Below are 21575 nucleotides of genomic sequence, written 5' to 3'. Positions count from 1 at the left end.
ATTCCATGGAGCAGATACCAGAGTTTTGAAAAGGAAAACTGAGGATTACAGGATCAAGCTCAGCTTGTGGAAGGTGACAACACTCAGTCAAGCACAAATCAACCCCTCTGTTCTTAGTGCACGCAGTGAGCAACAGGTCACACTGCAGGCCTGACCACTACTTCCTCCCGCGGTTCACTGCCTCCTCCTTCCCCTTACCTGCAATCTAAGTTCATCAGATTCTTCACCTGACAAGGTAAGTGGAATACACAGATCATAGGAGTTGCCCTAACACGTCCCACACCATGTTTTTTTTTTTAAAATAGCATTTAGGAAGCGTGGTATCGTGGTTAGACTGTGGGACTCAGACCTAAGTTCGAATCCTCGGTCTGGACTGCTCGGTGACCCTGGGTGACCCTCTCAGCTAATCCACCTCTCAGGGTTGTTGTGAGGATGAAATGAAGGGCAAACAGAATGATGGAAACTGCTTTGAGTCCCCATTAAGAGGAATGGCAGGGTATAAATAAAGAGAATAACAAATAAATAGAAGACAGCAAAAACATCAGCCACAGGTCAGTGACCCAGCCCACCTCTGCTTCAGTGTGAGGATCTCCGTCGGCTCTGGTTCCAGAATCTCATAGGCCAAGTTCACATCCTCCGTTTCACGCAGCAAGGCATAGATTGGCTCGATCTGTTCATTAAACCGAGCCACCAGAGTCCGGGCATCCTTTTTGGGCATAGCCGACTCATCTTCCTCCACTTCTGTCTCACAAAAGGTACAGCGGAAAATTCCTAAACAGAAAAGAAGCTACTAATTTACTACTATCATTCATTATTTCTACTCCACACTTTCTATGGAAGAAAAAAAAGACACTTATGCAAAGCTGCTTCTGACATCCTCCTTGTAACAAAAAAAATTGGAGAATATGTAAGAAAGCAGCAGTTAAAGCCAGACAACAGCACTGGCAGTAAAAGTGAAGAGAGAAAAATAGACAACAAAATCAAGAAGCAGACTTTGGGCAGCACATAAAAGGCTACAGAAAATCCTCCATGAGAAAAGCGCCGGTTGTATCTAAAGCACCAAGGCCTGCTTCTCTATTGTCAGAGGACAATAAACCCATACTGAACCCTTCCCACAGACGAAAGAAAACAAACATTTGAACAGCAAGCTTAAAACTCAAACCTGTACACAACGTTATTAGTTTTCCTAGGCCTGGGTCAGCAACTCAAGGATTGTAGAGGTGCAGCTAGGGAGGCATAACAGCTTGTGTGTAAGACCAAAACTAGTTCAAATCTCCACAAAGCCTGGACACTCTTGAGAACAGGAGGGGGGGGTGATAAACCAAATATCTTGCCTGCCAAAGCCCATAATGCTGCAGTCCAATGAACTCCTTGGCCTGGGTGAGCTATTAGGTCCTATGTCGGCTACCTGAACTGAGTGAAAAGGACTACGAGGATCCATCATTCTCTACAGTTATTCCGTAAACCAAAATTGCTTTTGTCTTTGGGAAAGCGCTACAGGTCAGCTGCTCACCCCACCTATAAATCCCAGCCTAACATCTCAGTGTGGTTTTCTTTGGAGTGTTTTTAAGGAAATCCTTGTGGATTTTGTCCTCTGCTCTACCTCCTGCTCACTTCACAACTTTTCCCAGCCTAAGTGCTTGGATCGGAACAGTAAGATTCCCAGCTCGAACGCCCATCCCTTAGTTTGACAGAATCTCAAGTGACAGCAATACAACCATCACAGATATCTTCCCAAAGATACACAAAACCTCTTTGGCCTCTTTTCACAATTGCTACTAGCACCGACCCTTTAACTCGCTGGGGAAGGGCACTGGTGGCCAGGAACGAGTACAGCCAAGCAGCCTCTATGGAGCTGGTGACATCGCAGGGCCCACTCGGCTCAGACCTGGGCTATGGTGAAGATAGCCATGGGTGTAAGTTTGCAGGAGCCATTGGCCTCCACTTGCTCTGAGGTTGCTTCTGCCCCATGGCCTCTTCTGTGTTACCATCATGTAGTTCTCACATAGAAATGTGACTGAGCAAGGTCAGCTGGATGCAGAGGGGCTATGGCTCAGTGACAGAGCATTTGCCTAGTATGCAGAAGGTCCCACGTTCAGTCCCTGGCATCTCCAGCTAAAAGGATCAGGACCGGTAGGTAATGTGAAAGACTTCTGCCTCAGACCCTGGAGAGCCATTGATCTTGAGCCAGTTTGGTGTAGTGATTAAGGGCAGCAGGACTCTTATCAGGAGAAGCAGGTTCGATCCCCACTCCTCCGCTTAAAGCCAGCTGAGTGACCTTGAGCCAGTCCCAGCTCTTTCAAAACTATCAATCAGTCCATCAGAAATTTTCGGTACAAAAGTAGAACGTTGTTTGATACCACTAGTCTCTAAGATGTTGTTATTGCTGTTGCTACTATCCGTATTAGTATTAGTATTGATGGGCAGATCATCCGATGCAGGATAAGGTATCTTCATGTGGGTTCACATGAACAACGAAAAGTTATCTCAACAAGAATAAAACCATAAATAATGTATGGAACCAGTATGCCATGTAACCCCACCTCCCTGCATGCTTATGGGAAGGATTCCTTTGTTTTCACATAAACACTTGCAGTAAAAATAGGCAGAGTCTGCAAATAGCCACATTGGTCCAAAGAAAAATCTAAAAACACATAATACTCAAGTTGCAGCCAACTTATGGCAATCCCTGCTGGGGTTTTTCAAGGCAAGAGACTAACAGAGGTGGTTTTTGCCAGTGCCTGCCTCTGCATAGCACCCTGGACTTTCTTGGTGGTCTCCCATCCAAGTCCTACCCAGCACTGACCCTACTTAGCTTGTGAGATCTGACGAGATCGGGCTAGCCTGGGCCATCCAGGTCAGAGCAAGACCTTTTATTAGGACCAACCAAAAACCAAACTAAATAAATGTGCAAGCTTTTAAGCTCTCCAGAATTCTTCATCAAGTCTGATGTTTTAATGGGTGGTGGTTTCAAGCTTGATTTCTTGTCTGCATCGCATGTAGAACCTGCTCCCCCTTAAACATTTCATCGGATGAAGAGTTCTGCAGAACTCAAAAGCTTGCACAACGTAGGTTTGCCCTAGTTTGTAATTAGTGAAAAACAAACAAACAAAAGTGTTCGCAAGAAATTAAAGAAATGGTTATAATTCTGATTCTCAGAATTTCCTGGCCTTGCAGTGATTACTTCAACTCCCATTAAACACAACAGAGCCATCCACAATGCTCCATGGCTTCCTCTCCGGTAGAGCTAAGTGTCTAGTCTCAATACTACTTCAACTGTGCACCATTTTTATGGTAATCATCCAGCGGATGGGGTGGGGAGGATTACTTAATAAACAAGAGTGCTGAATGTTCTTCCTCTGCATGAACAGCTTGAAAGTTTGCACTTAAAGGTCAAGGACACCAGATGAAAGGATGTGGAGTGGGAAACACAGCCCACAAAAGAGGCTGGCACAGTGGAAGTTCAAGGCAGACCAGCTCACCAGCAGACTTCTCGAATCTACCTTCATTTCCGAATGCATCTGTTGCACAGCACTTTCCATTAACCCATTCTCTTGCCTGCAGCTGCCACAACTTCCATGCTGTGACCCAGAGCGTGGCTGGGTACCCAGGCAGCTCATAGAGGCGACCTGCAGAATCTCCACAAAGGGGTACACCAGCAAGAATGGGAAAGAAAGGAAAGTCCTTGCAGGGCTGTGTGTGGGATACAAGAGTGTGGCAGTGGGAGATGAAGGGAAAAGGAGGGAGGCTGCGATGGAGCAGGGAGGAAAACTCTGGCTCAATTGTTGTAAGTGGGTGGTCTTTAGGATTAGAAAAAAGGCCAAACTGGTGGAGCTGAAATCTTCTTTTACAAAAGGAAGGGTTTGTTTTTTCTTTCGAAGAAACATGGTAGGAAGTGGCTACTGCCACAGACATCTACAGCATGGTACTGTCTGCCTAAATGACTGCAACACGCTTTGTGGAAAGGGTTCAGAAACAACTGCTGGAACCAGGGTTATCAGAAGGGCCACTTCCTCTCACCGGAAATGCCCAGCAGTTAAGATCATCTTCAAAAATACTTCTCTGTGGATTTCATTCTTTGAAGATTAGTTGGGCGTCTACTGGGAACAGGGCCTTTTTGATCATGGCTCCCCAGGAATGATTGTCTGGAGACTTCATGAACATCTTTCAGATACCTGACTCATCAAGCCTTTTGAAGAGCTAACATTTGGACTGGTTTGTAATCAGGTTCAAGAGCAGCTTTGTTGGATTAGTTTTAGAGGTGGTGTTTTCAATGGGTATTGTGTGATATTTAGGACCGGGACAATAGATATAGATATTTATCATAAATAAGGAAGTAAAAAGTCAGTGTGTAGTGGGGTTAAAGTGTCACACTAGGATCTGGAAGACCCAGATTTGAATCCTTGCTTTTGCACATGAACACTTCCACAACATATGCAGAAAATCATATCTTAAGTGCCTTAAAAAAATGAAACATTTGTTGGGGATTCAGGATGTGAGTCCAGTGGCACCTCAGAAACCAACAAGATTTTCAGCGGGTAAGCTTTCGAGCCAGAGCTCCTTTCTTCACACTCTCTCTCTCAAAAGCTTACACTCTGAAAATCTGGTTAGTCCCTAAGGTGCCACTGGACTCAAATCCTGCTGTTCTAATGTAGATCAACAGCTACACACTTAACATTATTCGCTGATTTATAAATCCTAGCCAATCTTTTTGAGGTCATATACCGCTGATGTAGCATTTCATAAAGGTTCTCCCTATACTGTAAACTTTACAGTACAGGGAAAACCTTTATAAAATGCTACATCAGCACATCAGTGTAAACAAACTAAAAATGATAATCCATATTTTAATATGGATTTTCAAACATGGTCCAGAAATGCATAACCAAGTAAGGGCACCCCACTTTCATTGAGAATTATTATTCACTTGGTTTAAACTGCAAAGAATATTATAAAGCTTTGACGTTAAATAACCTTTAATTTTCAACAATAATAATTAAAAACTAGAACAGTTCCTTAATTCATGCTTTTTCAGAAAATTCTTTCTCAAGAAGGACCTAACTTGGAAATATTCAAACAAGATTATCCTACCATTGCTTTTTTAAACACTTCACTATAATACAACATCCTATTATTAATTATTAATGATCTGTAAGAGACTAAACCTACTTTCTCCCATTTATATGCAAAATCAAAATGGAAACCCTGGAGGCGATGCAAGCCCCTTACTGCAGAAGCCAGTGGAGAGATGTCTGGAGCAAGTTTTTCCCTATATAGGTCCCAATCACAGAGTAAATTATTTATTATGAAACTGTCATGGTCATAGACCTTTTCCCTGTCTGGTTTATTCAACCAAATGGCAATCACATGAGCGTAGCCAATCATGGTGCAACTTAATGCTAGGTACACCTAATCCACGATTTATTACTTTATCTTGCATTACAGCTTCTTTAATAGGGCAATCCTAAACTAGAGTTACTCCAGATTTCAACGGGCTTAGACTGGAGCAATTTTGCTTCTGACTGCACTGTAAATCTAGGTTTTTTCTTTTCCCAAATAGTGTTCAGTACATTCTGCTATTTTTTTTAAAAAGTCATCTGACAAATTACTTGTGGAATATTGACTAACAAATAAATAAGTTTTGGGATAATATTTTTATAACGCTGATATGACCTAATAAAGATAATTCCTATGATTGCCAAAGGTCTAATTTACCTTTAACGTATTTTATGGTTCCTTCAAAATTACTTTTTTACTAATTTGGTGCTATTCTTATCTACAACAATCCTAAATATACATTCTGCCCATTTTGGTTATTCAGTTCATTGGCGAGAGATCAGACTGGTAAATAGTAAATAGTAAAGCTTCAGTTTTCTCTACATTAATTTTATAACTTCCGCCTGTGACTATTTATCAATAACTCATTTAAGCTCAGTACTTGAATTATTTACATCAGAGAGAAATACCATATTCATCATCTGAGACTATATTGTGTATAGATACCTCTACACTAGTGTTTGTATACATTAATGGGGCCCATTCAAAAGGATGTTTCCCTTTCCCCACCCAAAGTTTTAAAATTTTATTTAAACAAGCAATCAACAAATTGCAAAACTTAACAGAAAGAAAGAAAGAAAGAAAGAAAGAAAGAAAGAAAGAAAGAAAGAAAGAAAGAAAGAAAGAAAGAAAGAAAGAAAGAAAGAAAGAAAGAAAGAAAGAAAGAAAGAAAGAAAGAAAGAAAGAAAGAAGAGGGAGGGAGGGAGGGAGGGAGGGAGGGGGAAAGAAAAAAGGAAAATAGAAAAGAAATATTTTTTAAAAAAAAAGAAAAGGCTTCCAATTGTCTCTGAGGCAAATACAAGTACAATGATAGAATTATTTGTGGTTATAAAGAAAAGCTCTTTTTTTTCTATTTATCTAAAAAAAAATTCTTAAATCATCAAAACCATAAATCATCAATTCATTTCTGCCTGTTTCATAAAACTACCTATTACTCTCCCACCAGCCCTATTATTAAATGAGAAAAAAGCTGCATTGCCAATTATGATGTTCATAAATGTTACCTATAGTAATTAAATTTCTTCCTATTTTCCCTTTCAAAAGAAGAATCCTGCTGCTTAAGTTGGCATATATTTCACTCACTTCCATAGCAGGGTCATTTATATTTATCACCATACCACATTTCTTTTGATTTGTTGAAGCTACATATCATGTTCCTAATTTTAACGCGCCAGTAAATTGCTTTGAGTATCAGATATGAGAGTTTCTTGCAGAAAAATGATATTTGCTATTTCATTTTTCAATTTATGAAAAAATGTCCTCCTTTTATGCTGCTTATTCAAGCCACTCACATTTAAAGAAAATAACCTTATTTTTGACACTGTTATAAACACTAAAACAAGCGTATGAAAGCACACAGCAATTATAAGGCACATCTCCTACCTTTGTCAGCCAATTTCTAAGCAAAGATTTGTCTTGCCAGTTTTTCTGCCTCTTCAACAGTCCTAACCTAATACTTTTTCCTTTTAAATTTAAATTATAGATCAAAAGGGAACCCCCACCTATGTGTCACACCATTGGTCTGTAAAAAAATCTGATTTTTTTAAAAAAATTATTAATTTTTTCCCTTTGTTTATTAAAAGTTGTAAGGCTGACAAGTTGGCAAATTTAAACAGAATTATGACACCAAAGAAGACTTTTTTAAAAACCTCATTGCTCCAGTAAGTCAGTCAGTGCTGAGGTATTGTTTAGTCATTCTGAGGTAAACATTAACAGCCAGCACTGCAATGTATACCATAATTGCTTAAAATTTACAGCACCTGGTATGCCAGTACTTGGGAGAATATGATCCTAAAGCCGGAATGGTTATTAGAGGCCATCTAGTCTCACCCTCAGGCTCTGTGCTGGAAACCCAAGTTAGAGCTAACCCATCAAATGGCTGCTCAATCCTCTGCCTTTAGCCCTCCATTGAGGGATAGCCTCCCCGCCCCCAGCCCAGTAACTAGTTCCACTCTCAAACCACCCTCATCTGTTAGGAAGTTTCTCCTCACATTCACCTAAAATCTTTCCTCCTGTAACATAAACCAGATTGTTCTAGTCCTGCCAGGGAAGCCCTTCAGATGTTTCAGGTATGCAAATCACAGCCCTTCTCCATCTCCTCTACTGCAGGCTAAACAAGCAAAGGTTCCTTCAGACCTCTGTCCTGGTCGCCCAGACTCACTGCCGTCCTCACTGCCCTCCTCTAAGCCTCCTCCGCATCCTTCATAGCGCAGAGAGCAGAACCGGGCCCAGAACTCCAGACTAGCACGGGAGTTCGGCTGAACTATTTTTTTCGCATAGCCTGGCAACTGCGCAGCTATTAACAGCCTGAACCCACCGCTGGCCTTTTGGAAACAGGATCACACAACTGACTCGTGCTCAGCTCCACCAAAGGCCACTGCTTGGTGCCTTGGCCGGGCCTCTTGGGGCAAGCAGACAGCTGCAGACCTGCTTGGCCAACGCCTCCTTACGTCACTCTTCCACCTGCATCTCACTGCCTGGCATGCCTAGTGGCTGACGGTGCCGGCCACCTGCCTTCCTTTCTGCAACTGTGCACAATGCCGTCTCTCCTCAAGCTATGCGAGGCAATGGGAAGGAGCAGTCAATCAAGGATGGTGGAAACACTGTGGCTAGAGGGGGTATTACTGCCGCCAGTGCATGAATCCCATTTGTCAACGAAATAAAGCCGCCCAGACACACAGAACAGCCCTGGTATCTGAGCCAGCTGTACTCATGGGACTCAGCTACCATTCAAGCAGTGACTGAAACCAGCCAGTAGCAACACCCCCCTCCCGCCCCGCAGGTTATAAGCATCCCATTTTATTCACACTCTACTGAAGGTGCAAAAAGCAATTACAATTTTGTTTGCATCGCAGGCAAAAAAACTCCACCTTCCAGACACACTGACTGTCTAGGCACAATTTATACAGCCAACTCGATAGAATACACTGTGCGTCCCAATAAGAAAGGCCTCGGGGTTTCTTAGAAAAATCCATTTAGATTTTGCACTATAATACTCCCTTCCTTATTATAAGAGTCTGTAATTCAGCCATGAATGGAAATCATCTCCTTCTTTGAGTGCTCCAAAATACAGAAGAATAACCTAGAAAAAGCAGCAGAATTTCACGTTCCTCCCATAATGATGAACAATTTTCCCACAGTAGACTAAAAACTGCCTCTCAAATCAGCTCTGTTATTTTCCTTCACAGACCAAACTACCTCCTGTTATTTTAATAATTCTTGCATCTACAACATAGTAAAGAAAGAGGGGCCATCACAAGCCGCGTTCCTTTAACTTCCCCACCAAGGGCCTTTTGCTTAACCTTCTGGAGCTCTAAACCATAAGGATTTTTCAGTCTGCACCAACTGAAATGGCAAACATGACAGAATTGTGGTACTCGGAAAGAACGCAAGAGAGCCAGCGTGATGCAGTGTTTAAAGTACTGGACTAGGATGCAGGAGACCCCAGCCTGAATCCCCGTTCTGCCATGGACCCCCATTCTGCATGACTTGGGCCGATCCCACACCCTTGGCCTGACCTGCCTCACAGGATTGTTGTGGGAATAAAATGAAGGAGAGAATTAGGCCATCCCCTCTGGGTCCCCACTGGGGAGAAAGGCAGGGGGCCAGATCAGGTAAGGAGTCCATCTAGTCCCACACCGTGTGTCCAGCCGTGGCTGGCCAGAAGCACCAGGAAGCCCTCAGACAAGGCAAAGCACCAGCTGCCCTCCCTACTGTTTGATTCCAAAGCAATTCACCTGCAGAGGTGCTGCTCCTCTGAACATAGCGGCTCCATACCTATAAAGCTCTTGGCAGACTGGGACCAGCGTATCTGCAGAACCAGCTCTTGCCATATGAGCCCCAGAGGATGCTCTGGTCAGCCGATAAAAAACTGCTGGTGGTCTCTGGCCCCAGGAATGCTCACCTGGCCTCGACCACAGCCAGGGCCTTTTCAGTCCTGGCACCAGCCTGGTGGAACTCTCTGTCTGCTGAAACCCAGGTCCAACAAGATCTACTATCCTTTCGCCGGGCTTGTAAGACAGAGATGTTTGGCCGGGCATAGGGTTGAGGCTGGGCTATGAGTGAGCCTTCCTACCGGTTTCCAGTTGCGGGGGGCAGCTTAATTCCCACCCTGATTCTGTTTTCCACTGACTGGACCACTGCCCCACAGAATGTTTGGTTGGGGCTGGAAATATGGGCCGTCACCTAGAGCTGTTTTTATTACTGAACTTGAATGCTTATTTAAGGTTTTAATGCAAATTTTATTGCAAATTTTAGCACTGATGTCATCCGCTCTGAGCCCATTTGCGGGGAGAGCGGATTATAAATATAATGAATAAATAAAACAAGATCATACTGCTATGGTAGTTGGAAACCAATCTGGCCAACGTTTTCTCTTTCTGGCACCAAATTCTAAAAGCGAGCTATGCCTTGTGTAAAGTAGGACCTGGTGTTTTCAGCTGTCCCCTTTTTGCTCTTCAGTGCCAGAAATAGAAACACACAGACGAGGATCCAAGAATAAGGGATTGAACCTGGGGCCTTCTGCGTGCAAAGATAGACTTCCACTGAGCCACAGCCTACCCGCCCCCCCCCCAACCATTTAATGCGCTGCATCATGAGAAAATAATTTTAATTACCACCACCACACTTAGGTCCATAACTCTTGGGGCCACCGAAGGGGTGAATGCTTGCCACTTACCTGTCATAGGATCAAATAACTGATTGGCCTCCAGGTCCGTGAAGGTGCTGAAGCAAATGGGACACCTGAAAGAAGCTCGGTTGGTAGAGTCTCTTTCGTCAGTCTCAATTCTCCTCCTCATGTGATCTAGTTTATACTTCACCACATTGACTAGCAGGCGGTAGTTGATAAAGTAATAGTTGTGCCGGGTGGTTTTGCCATCTGCGGCAGTTTCTACTCTCATCCTACATTTGATGAACTTGTCTCCTTTGAGAGTGTTGAGAACAGCTCGCAGCTGCTTCCGGTCAAACTTGAGCAATTCCAACATGTCCTCTTCCTTGACGCAGGGATTCCGAATCAGAATATCTAGGGCCAGAGCATGTTCTGTCCCATAGAAGCCACGCACAACATACTTGGCAAGGCGCTTTAGTGCAGCAGGGACTTCAGTGAGAACGTCCGGGTCTGTCATAGCAAGTGTGCTGTAACATAAAAGTAAGGGAAGGAAACAACCATAAAAAATGCATTTAATTGTTTAATAATGTGGGTTACTGGAACTGGCTTGGCTCTCATACAACACCAAGCCCGATTTTGGCATTAAGTCAGTGCTGCATGCTCCCTACATGCTCTGACTGCCTCAGAAGAAGTTGAGAGAAGGAAAGTGTGGCTTGCTGTTATTTGTTTTATTTTATTTAGAAAATTAATATTCTGCCTCTCCACACCTGCTCGAGGTAGCAGTAACAAAACCAGCCCAAGCATAAAAACAATAAAAACAAATGGTAGCAATAAAGACACAGTAAAACAATCCAGTTAATACGAAAAATACACCCATACAAACTACCACTAAAAAACAAGCCCCACCATAAACATATGTTAAAAGAAAGGGCCATTTAAAGTGATATTAATACAATAGCCATCAGGCTAGGAACAAACCATAAAATATCTAAAAAGATGGAACCTCTTGGGTGGGTAAAAGCTTGGGCAAAGAGAAATGTTTGGGCCATTCTGCTAAAATGAAAGTAGGTGCCAAGCAAGACTCGAGGAAGAGGGCATTCCAAAGGTGAGGTGCCACCACTGAAAAGGTCTTGTATCTGGTTGCTGCCCACCTTACCTCTGAGGTCTGCCAAGATCTTGTCAAGAGATTTCAACTGGTGGGCGGGACAATGTGGGAGTAAGCAGTCCTGCAAGTAGCCATTTAAGGCCTTCTAGGCAAGAACCAGGACACTAAACTAGGCCCAGAAACAGATATCCAAAGCAAATGGTGGTTTCCAATTCTGATTTGCAAACAAGCCATAATTTGCTAGGTTCAGATAAAACAACAAATTCTGGTTAGCCACGAGAGTGAATGAATCCAAGCGCATGGGGAAGGGTATGAATCAGACCAGACCATGATTTGCCATTATAAGGTGATGGGGCCAGACTGTCCCCCTATTCTGTATCACCTCGTTCTAGTTAGCAACATCACATCCGCTATCACTGTACAATGACAGCACACAACGTTGCTGTAAAAAGGCAGAAACGCACTGCTACCTGCAAGAGCGCATTTGAAACCAGAGAACTCAAACCACAAAGTCAGTGAAATACCAGCTATTAGCAGAACTGAGATGACTTTTTGAGTTATGCCTCCTTGGACTCAAGAATAAACATTTAAAAGGGAAAAAGGTTATCCTGATGTCCGTGAGTTTTAAGACAGGTATGGCAGAAATATGTGCAGGCAAAAATTGATTAAGGCCAGGCCAGGTGTGATGAGATCAAGTTATACAACAGGGCTCCTGGAACATAGCAGTAAGAAAGAATTTCTAATTATTAAAACAAGCAGCGCTATACAAAATGTATTCACTTGCAATTTTAACTGCAATACACTGGAGCTATTAAGAAATCATTCATGCTGGAGCTTAGAAAACCAATGAGTTGCACATGTGCAACTAAAAACCACTCCTTGCTATCAGCTGATGTTAAGCAAAAGTAACTGTATCCCCGCGACCTTCCCCCCTCCACGTGCAAGACACAGCACAAGGTATTTCCTGTGATACAATTTCAGAATTCAATGAAATCACGCGAACCATCTGTTGTGCATTCCACAGCTCCATTTGCACACTGCTGTCTTGTTAAAAATTATATTAAAGTGCTGTGTTGCTGCAGCCACTGAGCTACTGCTTGCGCAAATGGAACCAAGTACATTCCCCTTTCTGCTCACACATCACTGGTTCCAATGCAAGGTTTAGAGAGATTCCTGGGAGACATGGATGTAATTATTTCCCTTAGACTACCTGTACCAAAGAAAAATACTGATGGATAAACAGGGAGAAGAGTCCTTCCTCATCTACTTTATCTCTTTGGCTGCAGTTTACACATCCTAAGGATTTCAGAGGTGCAGAAGGAAGGACCAAAAGGGCACAACACACTAATTTTAGCAGGCTGCTTTTTCAGTAGGTCAGTGCCAAGAGTTTTCACAATCCCGTAAGAGAAACGTTTCTGCCAAATCATCCCTGTTATCTTTATTACTGACCCAAAGCGAAGGAATCTGAGAGCACAGCCTTCAGAACTCACGATCTCCACAGCAACTGACAATGCACAGTGCACACTTCAGAGGCCGGATAAATCTCAAGGGCTCCATCGGACACGTTGACAAGCCATCTTTGCACTATACGCCAAATCCCTACTGCTGACTCACCTCTGTCAATTAAGCTGCTGTTGAAATGTTGTGAGCAAGTCCTTTACATAACAGTCACGTTAGAAGACGGCGACGGGTACTTTCTTGAACAGAAATGTAATGGAAGAACACTGGGGTGATGGCATATAGAAAGCATCTGTGATCAAGGCGATCATATTATCCAAGCACCCAGGGCCTGGTCATTCACAAGCTACTTCCGCCACATGAATATGGGTGCACACACCCCACAAATATTAATGTAGTACAAAATACTACCCCAGTACCCCTCTTCCTCTTTTTAATTATTTATACCCAAAATTTTATATTTAATATTCTATATTCAATCTTATACTTTACATTTTACATTCTGCATTTTTGAGATCTTAATTTTATAATTTTAACTATTATTGATTTTTCTTAATTTCCAACTACATAATCATTTTCCATTTTTCATTGAAATTCCAGTGTTGGTCTGTTATGCATATAAGAAGTTAGTTTAGCCATAGATGCATATTCATGCAGTTTGTTCATCCACTTTCCATTTTCCCTGAAATTCCAGTGTTGGTCTGTTATGCATATAAGAAGTTAGTTTAGCCATAGATGCATATTCATGCAGTTTGTTCATCCACTCATTCACATTTGGACAATATTCTGTCTTCCAGTTTGCTTCATATATAACTCTCGCGGCTGTCACCATATACTTAAAAAGTTCACCATGTACTTTTCTAATTTTACTCAGTAAGATGTTTAATAACATAATAAAGCAAAGCTTTAACATCTTTTGGATCTCTTCATGTATTTTTATCGAATATTTTCTTGCCTTTTTGCATGTCCACCACATATGAGAAAATGTTGAATCTGTAAATCGTCATTTCCAACACTGTCCACTATAGCCCTTATTGGTTCTTGCAATGTCTTTAGGGGCAATATACCTTCTGAAGAACAAGAATACTGACATCTCAAGTCAATATACTGAAGTATGTTTTCCAGCTCTGTTTTCAGCTCTATGTCAGGTTCAGTGTGTATATGAACTGTACTGACTCTATTTTCTAATGCTTCTAGTGTTTAAGTGCTTTCCCCACAGGTGCACCCGTTCTCAAGCAGACTTCTCACCGGACGAGATTGTTTTGTCTAACACCGTTCCACCCAGGATTGGCCTTGGGAGAGTCCAGCTTCCCAAGACTGAAAGATGTTGTTTTGAGAACTGTGGGGGGAGGCTGGTTCAGCTGGGAACTGTTACTTTGTACCTCATGCTTTGCCCTTCATTGGTAACAATGCTCTTGTACCATCCTGAATCTCTTATTCAGGACAGTGGACTATAATGAACCATTTCTGCAGTAAAGTTTCCTTATTCAAACAATGGACTCTTGTTTGCTTGTAGAGGAGAACCTGTAGGAAGGACATTGTCTAGCCACAGTCTGACATTTTGTTACCAATCATGTCTAAGCCGGGCCCATCGGAATCCAAAGCAGTCCCGAACAGGGATCCTTTGTTTGATCCGTATGCTTCTCCCGGCGATCAACAGTTACAACCTCAAGGCCCTGCACCAGCAGGGAACGGAGCTTCAACTACCACCCCTCCTCTCATCGATCTCGACAGTGTAGGTGAAAAGCCGACGGCCACCACCATACCTTTGTTCTCAGTACCCACACCCTCGGAGTGGGGACCCAGACCCCGAGAAACGAGAGAGCGCAGGGCCAGTGGGGTGCCCCATTCGTTACCCATGGATGGGCGCCGAAGCCTAGAAACAGTCCCTGAACTGGACAGTAGCCAACCCTGGCTGTTTTGGAATAGGACGACCGAACAGATAGAATGGGAAACGTCCCATCGCGGCGTCCTAAGTTAGGGTTATTCGGAACTCACTCCGTGGACGGAGCAACCAGAGATTTCCGAGCAAAGTTGGGTACAGATGCAAACCCGTACCCTGGCTGTGGATTCCGGCATTACGGCAGTTACTGGACTGGCCAAAGGAATTCTAGCGGCGAGATCGCAAGACGATCAAGGAGACCCTCCACCTTGGAAGCCGAATACCCCGTTGGCTGCTGCTGCCGGGGATTCCACGACGGACCAACTGGGTCCAAGCAGAATGCAATTGCTAGAAGCTAGGTTAGTCGATATGGAAGAAAGCCTAGCTCATGCTATACATCTACTCTCATTAATGGTGGCGGGAGAGAGACCATCACCCGAAGAGATGGCTATACAAATAGCTACCTTACAAAGCGTTATTTCTAACCCGAGGGAGCCCGCCCCGTTGCAGCCGCAGCCCTTGGACAACCCAGGGACGGGAGGTGAAGGGGATTCCTGCTCCGATAGCCAGTGCCCTGACGATGCCTCAGAATCGGAGGAACAAATACCACCACAACAGCTGGTAAGGTTACCTCCAGCTCAGCCGGTGTTACCACCTCCCGATCAACCGGTAAGGCCTCCCCCTCTTCGACCGCACCGACCCGCGCCCCAGCGGCCAATTCTGGCCCAACCTGTTCGGCCACCCCCAACCCAACCGGTACGGCCGCCGCCAGCTCAACCGGTAATACCTCCGCCAACCCAACCAGTGAGGCCCCCTCCAATACAACCGGCCCCGCATCTGCCGCCGCAGCCGGGGGGTCCCAGGCAGCCATTACTGCCGCCGCAACCCTGGCCCCAACTACCCCCACCACCCCAGCAACCTCTTATCACGCCGCAACCGCAATTAAATGCTCCGCTGGACTATTACCCTACACCGGCCCCAAGGCAAGATCTTCCGATGGGCTGGGTGAAACTGAAAGCCACTTTTGACGGGGATCCCTCCAAGTTGGGATTTTTCCTAGTACAAGTGGTACAGTTCTTCAATCGATGGGGACATCTATTCGGAAATGAGGCCAGCCAGATCGAACATCTCGGTTCACGGCTTCAGGGCAAAGCGGCAGACTGGTACGTAGGACTATACAATGTTGGGGCCCCAGAACTCAATTCCTTACAAGGGTTGGTGGATGCTATAAGGGCGCGATATGAAGACCCCTTAGAAATGCCATAACTGCATTTTAGTAGTTTATATTTCCACCAAGAATTTAAAACTAGCACAAATCAGCCGCAAACTGGCATTAAAGTTCCTTGGGCCTTTTCCAGTGCGCAAAGTGATCAACAAAGTGACCGTTGCTGTAAATTTACCCAAAAATCTGCGCCATGTTCATGATACATTCCACGTCAGTCTGTTGAAGAAGGCTCCATCAGACGATAAATGGCACGTCAAAGCTCCACCCATTCCAACATTAATAGATGACCAAATACACTATGAGGTACAACAAATTCTGGACTCTAAAATCAAACGCAATCAGCTGTTCTACCTCATCAGATGGAAGGACTTTGACTCTGGGTTCGATGAGTGGGTGAACTCTGTACATGTTCATGCTCCTAGATTAACCAAAGCTTTTCATACTCGCTACCCATCTAAACCTGGGGGGGATTTATTTTAAGGGGGCAGAATGTCAGGTTCAGTGTGTATATGAACTGTACTGACTCTATTTTCTAATGCTTCTAGTGTTTAAGTGCTTTCCCCACAGGTGCACCCGTTCTCAAGCAGACTTCTCACCGGACGAGATTGTTTTGTCTAACACCGTTCCACCCAGGATTGGCCTTGGGAGAGTCCAGCTTCCCAAGACTGAAAGATGTTGTTTTGAGAACTGTGGGGGGAGGCTGGTTCAGCTGGGAACTGTTACTTTGTACCTCATGCTTTGCCCTTCATTGGTAACAATGCTCTTGTACCATCCTGAATCTCCTATTCAGGACAGTGGACTATAATGAACCATTTCTGCAGTAAAGTTTCCTTATTCAAACAATGGACTCTTGTTTGCTTGTAGAGGAGAACCTGTAGGAAGGACATTGTCTAGCCACAGTCTGACACTCTAGAGGGCCAAACAGCCATAATGAATCTTGATTCTCCTGAAGAACTTCCCTTAACTGTTCAACTAGCAGGAGCTGGGGTAATAACGATAAAGGAAGAGTAGATTTGTTCAGCCCCCGAAGCTTCATATGTTGTTCTTCTATAGGCAATACTAAGCTACACAAAAAACACTGAACAAAAGTCAAGTTGCAAACGGTAAAGCCACCAAAAAGAAGTTCAAAGAATCTGATTTGAGTGCAGGTCTCTCGGAAACACAGTAAAGACCACTTCCTCCCCTCCTTCTCCACATTATCTAGGGATTCTGAGGGAGCTTCTTCTTGGCAGAGTTCAGGAAATAATCCATTCCACGCTTTGGAATTTGGTTTCAATAAACTTTCCGCGACAGGATTTTTGCAGAAGACAATAACTGGCTGAAGGCCATTAATGCAACCGAGAGGCCTTCAAAGCACAAGCACTAACACATGCTAACACACAGCAGAGAGAAAGAAACAGCAAGGGGTAGGTGAGCTGCAAAAGAAAACAGTCAATAAACTAAACACTAGATCCAGAGGAGTTAGCCATGTTAGTCTGTAGTAGCAAAATCAAAAAGAGTCCAGTAGCACCTTTAAGACTAACCAATTTTATTGTAGCATAAGCTTTCGAGAATCACAGTTCTCGATTCGGTTTCGTTTTCTCGGCCATGTCAGACGCTCCTCTCCGCAGGTCCGGGAGGAAGCGACTGAGCAGCCTGACCGGGCGGCTGATCTGCGAAGATTAGCCCCCAGGACTCCCAGTGAGGGAGGCAGGGTCCGGGACGCGGCGGGAAGAACCCCCTGAAATCGATGCGGGAGGTAAATTGCCCATTTGTCCCTATGGAGGCCGGCAGATGTGCGCGGCACCTTGAGTGCTGCCGGGCCATGGAAAACGGCAAAGAGCAGAACTAGGCGGAAGCCTGTAAGTAAGCGAATCCCTTCTGTTATTACAAGCGCACGCGAAGGAGTGGTGGGATCTGAAGCTAAGCAGGCTCGCTCTTCCCCCTCGCTGAGTTTCAGAATTTGGTTGGCGGTCCCCCCCCCTAAAATGGCAGCAAAAAAGCAGAGTCCCGCTTTGGGCAAGTCAATTTCGGCTGCCCTGCAGGCGAAAGGAGAGTCGCTCGAAGACTTGGTGAAAAGGTCGGTTATCGAAGCCATAAAGCCCTTTGTTGACAAGCTGAATGAAACAGATCAAAGGGTGGGCTTAATTGAGAGCGAAGTGAAAACCATTAAGGAAGCAGCGGGGGGGGCAGAGAAGTTTGCCCGGGAAAATGCGTCACTCGTGAGGGCAACGAATAAAGAGTTAAAGCTGGTGGAGAACCAGCTCATCGGGCTACAAGTGGAATGAACACAGACAATTTTACGCCTCCAGAACGTGAAAGAGGAGGAAAATGAGGATTTATGGGGTCTGGCCTCGGAACTATTGGTGACACCCGCGAGGGCAACTAAAGAAGAGGTAAAAAGCGCCATTTTGGAAGTCCGTTGGGCTTCTTCAAAATATGCAACGAAGCGTCAGCTGCCTCGCGAGATCATCATCGAGTTTTCATCTAAAAGGATCCGAGACACTATCCTATACAACTCATATAATGCGGATCTGGATTTTCTGGGTAATAAAGTTAAGATACTGAAGGACGTCCCATTTTTAGTTCGGAAAAGAAGATTTAAGTATAAAAAGCTCGCAGCTCTTCTGAGGGAACGTAGAATAAAGTACAAATGGCTATTTCCGGAAGGTATTTGGTTCAGTTACAAAGATCAAGCTTACAAAATAACATCAGAAGATCAATTAAGGGACTTTGAGGACAAAAATCAAGAATTTCAGCAAGACACCAAGCAAGAAGAAAAGGCGAAGTCTGAAGGGGGGGGAGGGAACGAGCACTGCGGCTGCAGCTGCTCAGAGAAAATTGCGTCCGAGGCCCAGGGGGGGGGGAGGAAGACTTAATTTGAATTGTAATTTGTATTTTGCAAGGTCAGCCACTCCATCAATATCATACAAAGTTTTAATTTTTTAATAATGGCAGTATGAAGGGAAAGCATTATGTGTAGTGTAATGTTGTTATATGTTGCTGTTTTTTTTTCTTTCCTTCCCCTGCCCCCCTTCTCTCCCTTTGTATTGTTAGTCAATGTAGTTAAAAAAAAATTAAAATCTTTATAAAAAAAAAGAGAGAGAGAGAGAATCACGGTTCTCTTCGTCAGATGCAAGATGCATCTGACGCAAGATTGCATCTGACGAAGAGAACTGTGATTCTCGAAAGCTTATGCTACAATAAAATTGGTTAGTCTTAAAGGTGCTACTGGACTCTTTTTGATTTTGCTAAACGCTAGAGAATGCTCCACAGCTCCCCCTAGGGTACAAGTGGACTAAACTACCTTTTTAAAGCAGTATTTACAGTAATTAGGCTGTCGCTTTTCCAACACTTCTAAGGGATGGCAGGAACCCAACTGGTTAAAGCAAGATAGAGCCTTCAAAAAACATGAGAGAAAAAGAGTAGCCCTGCTGGATCAGAGTGGTGGTCTACCTGGCCAGGCACCCTGTTTTCCACAATGGCCAGCCAGTTCCCCTGAATGGCCAACAGAGAGAGCACGGAGGCCAAGGCTTTCCTTTAATGTTGCCTCCTAGCACTAGGTTTCCGAGGTTTGCTTGCTCCAAATATGGAGGTTCTTTTTAGTCACCATGGCTAGGAGCCTCTGATGTACTCCACTCTCAAAGAATCTACTACTCTATTTCTTTTTCACCTCCAACCTGTTATGCAGTGTGGGTATAGTGGGAATAAGAGTAGCATTTGAGACTACAGGCTGGTTGATATGTGGGAGAGAGAAACAGACTGCTAGAGAATGAAGCACAGCTGTGGGGTCCATGCATCTTCATTCTCAGGGCTACTCAACTGTTCGGGAAGGCAGCTCTTAAGCTATCAGCTTGATACTATATTCTCCAGCACACTGAAGTGTTGTAGCCGTGGGCCCTACTGGACCATTTTTTTCCTGTGCAAGGGAGGACTAGACAAGTCTTTAGGAAGCAGATTAAGGGCTGTTTAGCCTCATCCTCAGCGCAACTCTGAAAAGAATGCTGGTGTTAGCAGCTGCTAAGAGATCTTGGATAACAGGTTGCAAAACCAGAGGCATCTTTTGTTGAACCCTTTAGCCGCACAGGCACTGCTAATACTGTTGGCAGATCAAGGCTGTTTCTCTGGTCATCTGTGTCAAACCACAGCTTAATTCATGTCAGTAATGCCATAGCTTAATTAGTGTCACTTTTATGAAATTATGCCACATTACAAAGTCAGTCTTGCAAATAAAGCTAATACCCTACAAATGTACCTTTTCCTGCATATCCCAAGAAAGTGCCTTCCTGGTTGTCTCTGAGGCTGGGGAAGGGAAGCTTTCCTAGAACAAAGACATCACAAGGTACTGTTCCAGCCAACTGCCTCTGCCTCTAAAGCTGGCAGAGCCAGTATTCACTGTGCTACATAATGAATTCTTCAGGTAGGAGACATTGCTGCCGAAATTGCTGCTCCTAGTCATAAAAGACAATGGGAAACAACTGCATGTAAACTGCTGCCCCTCCTGATTCTTGAAGCTGCACTACCCGCCCACAAATATCCACCCAGAAGCAGCTGCACCACCCCATATTTATGGAATCGGAAGAAACCACTGAGAATGAGTTCCAACACACAGCCAAAATTAGAGAAATGAACACACATGAAACTACCTGACCCCAAATCAGATAATTGGTCTACTTGGCCCTTTTAACTGGAGATGTTGGCGATTCAACCCAGAACCTTCTGCTTGCAAAGGAGAGGATCTTCCACTAAGCCACAGTCCACCCCCCACACCAAAGAAATATGCAAGAGGAGGCAGTTCCACTGGCCACGCTTAGCTGGTAAGCAAATCATCCCTCTGAGCTGAACTGAAAATGTACAGATATTTCTCAGAGATTTAAAACTCAGACAACTGGTGTCTCTTCTAAGTGCATTTAAAACTATAGGTGTTATTTCATTCATTCACTGAGCTTACTTACAGCCTGCCTTTCTCAGCGAGACTCAAAGCAGATTACAGAGTAAAGAAGTGGGAGGAAAGTAATCCTACTAGGTAAGACATTCAATAAACATGCAGAAGGACTAGAAATTCAAAGACAATGCCTACAACGAGAACAGAAAACTGCCTAAAGCATAAGTGAAAGAAAAGCCCTTATTACTATTATTTACAAGGCACTTAGTTCCCCGATAAGCACCCTTCCAGAACTAGCAGAGATGCTCTTGGGCGTGCTGCTGGAGAAACCTAGACTGATTGTTCTGAGTTACTTCAACGTTCATGTTGAATGCTCCTCATCAGGGCCAGCCCAGATTTTATAGCTTCTTTAACTTCTCTGGGCCTCTCTCAAATCATGACACCACCAACCCATGAAAGGAGCCACACCTCGGACTTACACTTTGGCACTGTGCCTTTAAGAGAAGGTCTTCTTTCAGGATTGGAGATGCAGCCTGAACCATGGTGTGATAATTGACTGAAGGATGAATATGGTCCCTCCACCCTGCAAAAAAGGGTGGACCCATTAAAGTAGTCCACTTGCAGAGACTCATGGGCCCTTCTAGATTCCAAAATGCTTGGAGAGGTTTTAGAATTCCAAACCCAGACGCTGTTGAGGCTGCAGTGGGAAACTCCTCAAAGTCATTGACAAGACTGCTGCTCATCGATCTCTCCCTTCCTTGGGATGGAAGCCGGCAGCATGGTTTACAATGGATCTGAGTGATCTAATGACAGCTGGAAGACATCTAGAAGCACACTGGCGGAAAACTCGCACTGAAGGGTCAGTGATAGTGGCAA

General features: G+C 44.2%; 1 protein-coding gene across 1 annotated transcript in view; it reads right to left on the bottom strand.

The window, feature by feature from the left end:
- GTF2E1 (general transcription factor IIE subunit 1) overlaps positions 1–21575 on the bottom strand; it is a 33876-nt gene that overhangs the window by 7744 nt on the left and 4557 nt on the right. Inside the window, exons 2-3 of the mRNA XM_055002139.1 lie at positions 10235–10692; positions 570–771 (exon numbers count right to left, since the gene is read on the bottom strand). Coding sequence (XP_054858114.1) covers positions 570–771; positions 10235–10682 — 650 coding nt within the window. The 5' untranslated portion in view covers positions 10683–10692. The remainder of the gene's footprint in view (positions 1–569; positions 772–10234; positions 10693–21575) is intronic.

Source organism: Eublepharis macularius, chromosome 18, assembly GCF_028583425.1.
Source record: "Eublepharis macularius isolate TG4126 chromosome 18, MPM_Emac_v1.0, whole genome shotgun sequence".
NCBI classification, from domain to species: Eukaryota; Metazoa; Chordata; class Lepidosauria; order Squamata; family Eublepharidae; genus Eublepharis; species Eublepharis macularius.
This window is presented reverse-complemented; position numbering and strand designations above follow the sequence as displayed.